Here is an 11,413-nt window from a genome sequence, read left to right as displayed (position 1 = left end):
TGTTTTTTCTGACAAAAAAAAGTTCCTTTTACTGAGCAAGGTTTACACAACAAACATGTTTCAAGTTGTGCAGTACATTCAAGTACGGAATTCAAACACTTTCCTCTGCAACAGCAATAGCAGAGACCTTAGGCATTATGGGTTTTACATCGTCCAACTTTCTGCCTTATGTGTGTTTGTCAGTCTGGGCCTTCTTGTTAACACTATATCTCAAGAATGCCCAGATTGATTTTCTTCTAACTGAGCCCAAATATCTGCTCTAACTTAGCTAACTCTAAAAATGCTCTAACTCTGCTTGCTTTGTCACTCTCTGTTTGTCTGTGAGATGGAGGCATCTGAGCTTTCCACAGTGCAGTAACACTTAGAGACCTTCGGTAGGTGCCAGGCACACCACAGTGAATTCCTACATATTCCTGTTTAAAGTTAATACAAGAAAGCATCTTTAGAAATTTAAGTTAAAGGTATAATATATAGGATTTCACACACTGGCATGTCTACATTAATATAAGAAATAACTACCCTGTGTTATATTTTCCTACCTGGGAGCTCACCTTATCCCATATTTCTGGCAGTTTTCAAGCTTAATTTTGGTTCTTAAGGTGCTGCCATGACAGACAGCCAGTGTTGGACACTGCCATTGAAAATGCTGGAAAATGCTTCTTTAAATAGCAATATTTGATATGTGGAAGCATCTTAAAAAAAACTACTGAAAGCTGCCGTTCTGTTGCTGTATCTCATGTGATACCGCTGTTCCTATAAGGTGTAACTCTGCCCCCTTAATTCCATAACATTATGGCCCCATTTTTCCAAGCCAAAACTCTGTCCTCCTTTACTGCTCTTTCTTGTATTGAATTCAGTATTCTCTACAATAAAAAAGGTCTGTCCATAAGATGTATTTACTAAACAACAAACCATTTTCCTTTCATGAATTCTATGAATTTCACATAGTGAAGGAGAAAAGCTGTTAAAAGTGTCCTCCCTGGCTGGCACTGCAGGTGATCTAGCAGTGATTTGCGAGTGGTTTCCACTGGCTATGAATACTTTTAGCTAATATCAGTCTTTACAAAGTCACTATCATGACTCATTCGTGTAGGGAAAGCCTCTGAGATTGCTTTTGCTTTTCTTCCAGTATTTCGTTTTTTAGTTTCTTGTTCAGTTTTGTTTTGATTCTTTGCTCCTTTCGGGCATGGTATAGGATAAAATTGTAAATAATAATATTTTCCTTTGTTAACAGCTGGAGCATTACCTTGAAGAAAGCCATTTTTAAGACATGAAATTACATAGAAATAAAAATGGAGGATACAGCAGCTTTGTAGTCAGCTATCCATCACTGGAGTGCACGTGCCCTGCGTGTGCTTCTGTGTGAGTGAGGCAGCCGTACAGAAACTCTCTCCCTCTCTCTCCCTCTCCCTCTCTCTCTCTCTCTCTCTCTCTTCCCGCTCAGTCAAGGGCAGTTTTGGCTCGCTGGCACGGAGCGACCGCACCGCTTCACATTCCGTCTGTTCTCGTTTTGTCGCCTCTTGCTGCCGCTGCTGCTGCTTCTGTCTACTACGGGACATCTGTGATTGGTCCATCCCTCTCCTTTCCTCCCTCCCTCGCGCGTGATTGTATGTAAATCCGGTCGGGACTGAGCCAGTAGGTGAGGGTTGGGGCTGGTGGCTCCTGCCTCGGTGGCGCACACGAGACCCGAGAGCGGCCGAGGTGAGATCTCTCCTTCTTTACGGAGCTGTCCACTGCGCTGTGGTGCTGAACTCCGCGTCCTTCTTCTTTTTCTTCTTCCTCCTCCCCGTGCTCCTCTACCGGCTCTGCTGTGCGCGAAAGATATTCTGGGAAAGGATTAACAACCTCCCCTTTGGCTGTTTATAGCTGAAAACTTCCACGGAGGACATCTCTTTGCTCTACACATCGGAAATTGCGCCGCACGCCAGCCGTGGGTTTGACTGGAGCTGCGAGATTATCAATAGTTTGTTGAGAAGTGTTGCGTTCACCGCTAATCTCGCTTGGATTATCCCCCTGGATGGTTTACGTCTGGGCACACAGGTAAGAAAATAGATTTTTTAGGTATTTTACGCATGTCTGCTGTGGACAAATTCCCAAATTGGAGCATGAAAAGTCCTTCTCTGTGCTTGACTCGCTCTGAAACTGCCAATTTTTCCCTCATCAGCCGTGAGGTGACACCATTATTCTCCAATTACCCACCGGGTCACTCTCTTTGACTCAGGAAAATACACTCCATTCTCCTACCTAAGGCTTCCCCCGCTTCTCTTCTCGTCCCGGAGGCTGAATCCGCTGATATCAGGATATTTTAGAAGTTAGGATTATAGTTGGTGCTATTCTGTCCTCAGTGGGGCACAAACACGTCTCTTTAAATCGCTCCCAATGTGTATGGATCGATTGGAGACTCGCCACGTTGCCCAGAGCTTTTAATTTATCCACGTAGTACTTAGTGATTTTTTTTTTGTGCCTTGGCACACTAATCCTTGAGTGACACCGTTAGCAGCAGAGGGATTATACTTTTGTTTTTCATCCTCCGCGCTGCGCCTGACTCATTTGGCACAATATTACAGGCTCTAACGCAGGGGACGGACATTAATTGTGTTGTTTGATGGTTTGCGTAGGACATTTTGGGTCTGTTTTTTGCTCTCCTTTTTTTAGTCTGTGCAGCAGATGGAGTAAGAGCAAACCTAAAAGCAGATTAAGTTGTGCCATCGATACGACTCAGATTTACAGCCTGAGATCCTTTTAAGAGGTGTCTACCGAGGGATAAACAGTGTAGTCCATGGGAACTTTTAGTCTCCCACGGGACAATAAATACCACGAAATAAAGCACAAAGGATTTTTTTTCGAATAAAAAAGCAGTTTATAAAACTTTTAGAGTAGAAATCCACAATGGCTTTGTCTGTTAGCAGTGTTGGAACATGAAAATACACCCACTCAGGTGCTTTATTTAGGCACAGATTTGAAGGACTTGTGCTTTTACTCCAAAACATATCTTTTTCATAGAAGTATGATAGGACAGATTTGGTTTAGAGAATATTTAAAACAAATGAGTGGTTGGTAAAAGTATGATACCATATCAAGAGACATGACATGGCACTGTGCTAAAATACTACACCAAACACTTTAATGACCCCTTAGGGAAAATTGTGAGTTTATAAAAGCATGCTACATCACAATACAGCATGTGAGAGGACAGTTGTATTTTTATTATAATTCACTCTAGTACCACTTGAGACTGGAAAAGGCAAAACAGGACAAGACAACATGCAAGAATACACAATTTTGACCTTGTGGAGAAAACTGACAGGTTTATTAGAGTATGTGGATGTGATACATTATAGTACAATATAATAGAATCTGATACAATATGACAGGATAATGTGTTCACTTGAACTACCCACTGGGAAAATGGAGGAGCTTATTAAAGTACACTATGAAACAATGCAATACCAATATAAATGGTGCACTCACCGGCCACTTTATTAGGTACACCTTGCTAGTACCAGGTTGGACCCCCTTCTGTCTTCAGAACTGCCGTAGTTCTTCATGGCATAGTTTTTACAAAGAGTTTGGTCCATATTGACATGACCGCATCATGCAGGAGCTGCAGATTTGTCGTCTGCGCATTCATGATGCAAACCTCCAGTTCCAGAGCATCCCTAAGTTGCTCTACTGGATTTAGATCTGGTGACTGTTGAAGCCTTTTGTCATGTTCGAGAAATTACTTTGAGATGATATGAGCTTTGTGACATTGTGAATTATCCTGCTGGTAGCAGCCATCAGAAGATCGGTATAGTGTGGTCATAAAGGGATGGACATGGTCAGCAATAATACTCGGGTAGGCTGAGGGCTAAAATGATGCTCCTCTGTACTAATGGGCCCAAAATATGCCAAGAAAATATCCCCCATACATTACACCACCACCAGTCTGAATTGTTGATACAAGGCAGGATGGATCCATGTTTTCATGTTGTTTACGCCAGATTCTCACCCTACCCTCTGAATGCCACAGCTGAAAATGAGACTCATCAGACCAGGCAACGTTTTTCCCATCTACATCAGGGGACAACTGCTACAATACGATATGATACAATCTGCTTCCACACAGTCTGATCTGACATGATACTACTTAATACTTTAATGGGCCCTTTGGAAATATTGATAAGTTTATTGAAGTTGGATATCATTGGATATGAAGTGATATGCTATGATTCCCAATATTAGGCTACAATAAGACGCCAAATAACCTGGTACAGAAGGATACAGTATGATGCAATGCAATGTAGTGTCATACGGTATAGTACAGCTAGAGTGTGATATGATTTATCTAATTCAACATTCAACACCTTCTGGGGGATCCCGAACTTTCCCCAATCAGACAGGATATAGAATCCCTCCAGCACATTCTGGGTCCTCCCCAAGGTCTCCCAGTTCCTGGAAGACCTCCAAAGGGAGGCACCCAGGAGGCATCCTGATCAGATGCCCAAACCACGTCAACTGGCTCCTTTGGATTTGAACAAACAAAGGCTCTACTCTTAGCTCCCTCACCCTATTGCTAAGGCTGAGGTCAGCCACCCTCCACAGAAAACTCATTTAGGCCACCTTTATCCTCAAGCTCATCCTTTTTGTCATTACCCAGAGTACAGGACTATAAGTGAGGGCTGGGAGGTAGATCAACTGGCAAATCAACAGCTTTGACTTATGGCTCAGCTCCCTCTTCACCACAATGGTCCGGCAGAGCACCCTCAGTACTGCTGACGTCTAAGGAGTTGGAAAGTGTCACTGGGGAGAGAGATGTCTTGGTTGACTTGCTTAGCTTGCCACTAACGTGACCTGGCCAAGGAAAGCAGAAGAAGATGGAAGGATTGATGAATAATTTAACATGATACAGTACGGAAGATAAAATTTGCAATACTGAATCCGTTGGGGATAATTGGTGAGACACTGTTGCACCATGAGTGAAGTTATCGACTCCGTTAGTGAGGCCCTGACTGTGGGAACCATCCACAAAGTGACAAGGATAAGTAAATGAACTCTGTGGAAGAGTACTTCCTGGACAATATGTACTTTTCAGTCTCAATGAAAGACTGAACAGTTGGAAGTTGTTTAAAAAAAGAGTCGTGATAACATTAGAATTCAAAACGACAATTTGAACTCAATTTTCTGAATTGATAGGATGCATTTTTTTAGTTTCAAGAAAACAGTACTAAATCACATGAAGTACTTTTTTTTGTAATTGCACACAAATCATTTGACAATCATTCCTTAATCTGCAGAGTTTTCCTACAATGCCTTGGGCATTAGACACTTTAGCACCATGAGTGAAGTTACTGACTCAGTTAGAGAAGCCCCACCTGTGGGAAGCAACCATTCTGTAGGTAGAATATGATAGAAGAGGGCTTTATGATTCAGTACGCATCTTTCAGATATTTTCCCATAAACTAGCTTACAGTGATTGACATACATGTTCAAGATTAAGGTATGAGATAGATATAAGGGAGAGTTGCAGTGAGTGAAGAACATGTTGCTCTACAAAAAAATACTTAAATATATTTTGAGTTAGAAATAAACATGATTTTCAGTGTAGGAAAGTTTCAATGGTGTAGTTTAACTTAAAAAAAGTTTATTTAACATAAATGTTTAAGTAAAACTGAGTTGATATAACTTAAAATGGCTAAGTACCTGCTACTAGACAAATACTGTTTTTGTAGTTGCATTTTTTAATGTAATCAGTTATCTCAGTTAGTTGCCTCTTGAGTTCTATTAACTCATTTGGATTGTAGTTTAAATTATATATTTTAATCTGAGTCTAATCAAAAATCTAGATAGAAAGTTTGTTGTCATTGCATAGTAAAAACACAATGAAATTTCATTTGGCAGTCTCCTCTGTAGCAGGAAACACAGTCGTCCAAGCGGTGGTTAGAAATCCGCAGCCCCACGTCATCCATCCCGCTGATGAGGGAGCGGGCACTCACGAGAAAGATGCTCAGTACGTTAGGTTTGTGTGGAGCTGCTCTTAGCCTAGCCTGCAGCCCTGCTCGTTTGCCCCGCTTCCGCCTTCTTGCACAACGGTGTTTCTGCCTCCTTCCCACCCAGCTGTAGGCGTCGTGCTGCCTCCTCCTCCTCTCCAAGCGGCCCATCCTCAGGATAATCTCCGTCTGGCTTCCTTTGCAGTAGTCAAAGAAGCAGTCTCTTATACACAGAATGTCAGTTCTGGTATGAGTGTAGGACTTTGTTTTGCTGCCACTGATGGAGCGCCGGCCCACTGCATCAGTATGTGCCGCCGCCATGCTACCTTAGCATTCAGTAGTTTACCGTTGATCAGACAGTTTCCCATGGCAGTTATTGGCAGTTGTTAGCTTTTAAGCTAGCCAGGAGTTGTTGTTGAGTCTGAGGTCTTCTTTTTCATCTTTTTTGTGTTTTTCTTGATGGAAATTTTCTGTGCTTCTTTCAAAAGTTTCCTGGACTATCCATCTTCTTCGATGTCATAGGTTTCAACATATATCGTCAACTGAATTGTGAAATAAAGCTACAATTCAAAGATATAACTTAAGAGTGCATATTCTTGCCGCCAACTGTACTGGTTTCTCGGCAACATGTCCATTTCCACCACTTAAAATTTTGCAGCAATTAGTTTCAGCAAATATTTTTTGATATGTTAACTTGTTCTGCTTTACAGTGTACCAAACAAAACAATAAGATGCAATATGAGACTTTTTTATAGAACTTTGAGGAATAATTGATGAGATTATTTCACTATGATAGAGACAATACAATACAATACAAGATAAGGTGATACACTTTAATATGATATGACACTTGGGAAAATGAGTCCTTGACTCCAGTACTGCACAACATGAGCTGCTTCTACAATAAGCAGACAATCAATAAAAAACAACAATCCATAAATACACAAAGGAGCTCATTCAAATGAAAACCACAGACAACATATATTGCATTTACTGTACCTATACTGCACAGAGTCTGCATAAAAACAACATAAATAACAGAAAAACATGAGAAAAGTATGGTGCTTTACTCTCAAACTTCTAAAAAGTTTTTATTTTACTTTCTCTTGAAGAAAAAAAATATTTTCTTCTCCACTTGAATTAACTTTGCAGTTAATTCTTTTGTTTTCTATGCTTTAGTCATGCTATCAGAGCAGAATTTTTACTAAAAACAGAGGATTTGTACGTATTTATGTCACTGTTTTACCTCATGAACTTTTTCCATCACTGATGAGAATATTTTAGTGATTTTAATCACTGAAATATAAGCTCTACCTGTATAACTCATGTCAGTTCTAATAGCTCTGGTGACGCCTCTATCCGATTGCACTGAAAGGTTTAGCAATGCTTGCGATGTCTTTGTTGATCCGAGGCAAATCCCTGGGAGCCTGTAATGTTGCACAATCGTGACGCGTTTTGTGATTCACACGACTTGCAGACACTAACAACGCCGGCACAATCCTCTAATTACAACTGTAATTTGAATTCTTGTTGTGGAAGTAAGAGCGCTACAGAGAGCTGTGCAGTCTGAACGCTCAGCCGTCTGTAGGCCTTTACTTCAACTTCAATCCCTGAATTCCCACAATGCATTCAGTCTATCTGTGAAAGCTCTTTGAAACCACAAGATAGAATCTATTTCCAGTGGCGCTTTTAGATGAATGAGGGGATCTGTTTTCAAGGCTGCACTCACTAATTGATTCTCCGCTTCAGTACAAACCAAGAACCAAGTAATATATCATTTATGTAGGCTATGTATTATAAAAATTTTGTGCAGAGTATGGTGAGAATTCTTGCTAAATTCACAAGTCTTCACTAATAACAGAGAAAATATGTAAAAAAAAGGGCTCTTACCTGACTTTCAGGATGAGTGTGGAGACTCTCTGCTCTGAAATGAACCTCATATTCAAATCTAAAGGGTACACTGACAAAGCCTACATGTGGTGTTAAGGATATTTTTCACCAGGAAAACATTTTCCCCCCTTACACAGGCTAGAATTAGTCTTTACCATTTTTCCTTCCCATCCCACATCCAATTAAACCATTTAACAACAGGAAGGAGACAGAGCCAGCTGAGCAGGTAGCAGTGTTAATGGAGCTGCTCTGCTTTCTATTACAATGACTTTCCTCAAGCGCTGCAGGGAGGCAAAGGCTTTCCAGTCAATATTTCTTTTCACTAGAAAGAAATCTCTGAAACTGATCAAAGGTTTCAGATGTGAGAGTAAAAAAAACTCTGAGTGGAGGCGTGGGCACCCAGTAATGGCAGCAGGTAGTGGGGGGGCAGATTTGGATGATATGACAATAAAAGCTGTAAGATGGGGAGGGAAAATTGAGCTGGCAGTGAAAATGGCAGCGTTTGAGGGTCTACACAATGATCTCATCTCTGGCGTCCCAGCAGGTTCAGAAATCTTTACCGATTACCCTTTTGAGATGGCTGTAAGAGGCTGTTTTTGCAGAGCAGACCGGTTTTCAAGAAGCACATTTTTCTCGGTGTTTCTCCGCAGTTCGCTTTTCAAGATACTCAGAGAGCTGCTTCAGGTCTGAAAGCTTTTTCCATTACATCCAACAAAATTTTTTCATCCAGCACAAGCCCCCTTAAAGCCACTGTACTGTAGATTCTAAGCTCCTAGTTATTTCTGCTGGGACCCACATGAGGGATCAACAACTGCACTACAAGATTCCTTTGGGGATGTGTCAGTGCTTTTCAAACATGTCCCATTCAAGTTCAGTGGGGTCCAAACACCTTTACTACAACATCATCACAAACTGTTGGGAAATGAAATAAAGCTGCCAGCCCTAATAGTGATTTGAATACTGCGCCACATTGGAAAACCTTCTAAAACCAGCATCATGCAATGGCATGCAATACATTATAATGCATGCACAAGCAGATATGCTCTAACAGTATGCGTAGATTTTTTACTTTTATAAATTACACCATGTCTAAATATTTAGATGCGATGAGTTTGAGTCATGATGCTGGGTATTTATTTAAGTATGTCCTGTAGCTGAAAAGAGATGCATCTTAATATTCTGTTCACTCACTATGATAGCTTTCAGCCAAAGAGGAAGGGCCATCTAGTATATGCCTCCTGTAATATGCTTCCAGTTTCAGTGTGAAATCGTGCATTATTCTCAACAGATAGCTAAATGAATGTCTGAGATTAAACCCAAGATTTTTTATTCCACCACTAACCAATCTTCCACCTTAACCATAAAATCAAACTTTTGCTCTAATTTTGCATATTTGTATCCTGTTCTCTTTGAAATAGCCCATCTGTTTTTTTCCTTCCGAGTGCACACGCTCTTTCTGAGCAGTGACTGGTTCCACATTCACAGTTACTCACAATCCCACCTGGGAGTTACCCATTACAGCCACAGCGACCTCGCTGGAGCAATATGGAGAGTAAAGCACTTTTATAATGGACCCATCAGTGCTATCTGTGTGGTGTTTACTTCTTAATCCTCCCTCGGCGGCTGACCAGAAACTCCTGCTGCAGCCGACGACTGCCTTACAATGTCAGGTTAACGTTTCAAAATAGATGGAATCAGATTTCATTTCCTGCATGTGAAATAATTTAAGTGAAATAAGCTCATTTAGAGTCTGAAAAGAAATGTTTCCATGAATGGCTTATCACTAAGGTTTTAATGTTTCCTGTTTTTACAGCTCAGCCCACACCCACCTCTACAATAACACCATTAATGTAGCCCCCCCTTTCCCATTTCCCCTTTTTCCCACTCAGAGTGAAGCTGAAACTGCTGCCAACTCCCATCTGTGTCTTCCTGTCTGTCTTTGTAGTTCCTCTCTTCAATACATTGAGTCTTTATTGTGCAGCAGACCCACACACGTTGAAGAATCTTATCCTGCTGCCATGTTGAAAAGACATCTTATGTCTCCCGGCAAGCAGAACGCTTCTTTCATGATGTGAGAACCTGCTTTTCCTCTAAAGTGCAGGTTTCTCTTTTATGCAAGTCCACTGTTGCTGGAAGCATTTAAACCACAGATTGTGTGTCAGAAGTGGACATAGCTACTGCTATTTCAGTAAATGGTTGGGAATTCCCCCTTGTGGTCACCGCCACCTTAGATATTGTGGAGCCAGAAGTGACCATATGACAGGATGGATACTCTGTTTTATTCTGTCCTTCTTTTGCCTGCATCCTGACTCATCAATCAGAAATTTCCCCCCTAAAGTACATCATGCTTTATTTATAGTCTTTTCTTAAATGGGTTCATCACAAACCTACATCATGCTGTATTGCAGAAAACTTAAAAGTATTGGATGAGACGATAGAGTCTTTAGGAGGATGTTGAGGTAAAAAAATAAAATCAGCTGTGAAGTAGGAGCATTTTTCCCATGTGGTGTCAGGCAAAGGGCTTTTTTTAGCAGCCACTCTATAGTAGTAGATACATGCACCAGGATGACGGGAATCTTTTTTTATTATAATAGTCAGTCATCATCCTATTCAATGGTGGACTCAGAGGAGGGGTAAATGCCCTCCCCCAGAGCCCTGATGTTGGAAAAAAGCAACTAAAGTGCCCTAATGGATGCCTCTGTGGTACATAAAACACGATAAAGTGCCCTCCAGGGTGCGTCCTGATGGATAAAACATGGAAATGTGCCCTCTAGGGTGCCTGTCCAGCATGCAAAATGTGGTAAAGTGTGCTCTAAGGCACCCTTCTGGTGGGAAAATGATAAAGCACCCTACAGGGTGCCCTCTTGTTGGACAAAATGTGATAAAGAGCCCTTTCTTGAGGCAGCTTTTCTACATAGTGAACATCCACAGTGACAGCTGCTTCAGTAGAGAGGTCATTCTCCAAATTGAATCTGGAGCTGACATCATCACTGGAGTATGTTTGCCAAATAAAAGGATAAATGTAAAGATATAATGTCATAATGACACACATTTAAATCATACAGGATTTCTTCCCATTAATGCATGATGACTTTTGTGTGCTTCTGCCCCACTCCCTCATTGCAGGTGCCCTTTCATTGTTTTTGCCCAAACACTCTGAATCTGCCACTGATCCTGGTTCACCTACTTCTGCATGATTGGTGGCATTAACTGTTTTATGAAGAAAGACCTGACTGCAGAGAATGTAACTTTCTTATAATGCTCATTCTGTGTATTGCATACATAACTCAGCCATCACGAAAGAACGACTGACCTGAAATGATGCATTTTACCTGTCCTTTTGCCTTGAACAGCTCTGCAACACAAAGGTCTAAACAAATAGCCTGAAGAGTTAGTTTGGAATAAAAAGAGGGAAATTAAAAAGCCTCTCTAAAATAAACTTAAATACCAATTTGATACTCCAGTGCACAATGGAAACTAAATTATGGATATCAAACCAACTGAAAACCTGCTGTGTGATTGATACTCCCAGCAGTGTGCACAATCTAAAATTA

The 11,413-nt window shown here is 41.1% G+C and overlaps 1 protein-coding gene across 2 annotated transcripts in view; it reads left to right on the top strand.

Annotated features, from left to right (window-relative positions):
• Nucleotides 1–1,529: 1,529 nt before the first annotated feature.
• fstl5 (follistatin-like 5) overlaps nt 1,530–11,413 on the top strand; it is a 314,218-nt gene continuing 304,334 nt past the window's right edge. For both annotated transcript variants that reach the window (XM_041797754.1, XM_041797753.1), the window contains exon 1: nt 1,530–2,040. In XM_041797754.1, the coding sequence (XP_041653688.1) occupies nt 2,018–2,040 (23 nt within the window). In that variant the 5' untranslated portion in view covers nt 1,530–2,017. The remainder of the gene's footprint in view (nt 2,041–11,413) is intronic.

This window comes from Cheilinus undulatus, linkage group 10, assembly GCF_018320785.1.
Source record: "Cheilinus undulatus linkage group 10, ASM1832078v1, whole genome shotgun sequence".
Taxonomy (NCBI): domain Eukaryota; kingdom Metazoa; phylum Chordata; class Actinopteri; order Labriformes; family Labridae; genus Cheilinus; species Cheilinus undulatus.
This window is presented reverse-complemented; position numbering and strand designations above follow the sequence as displayed.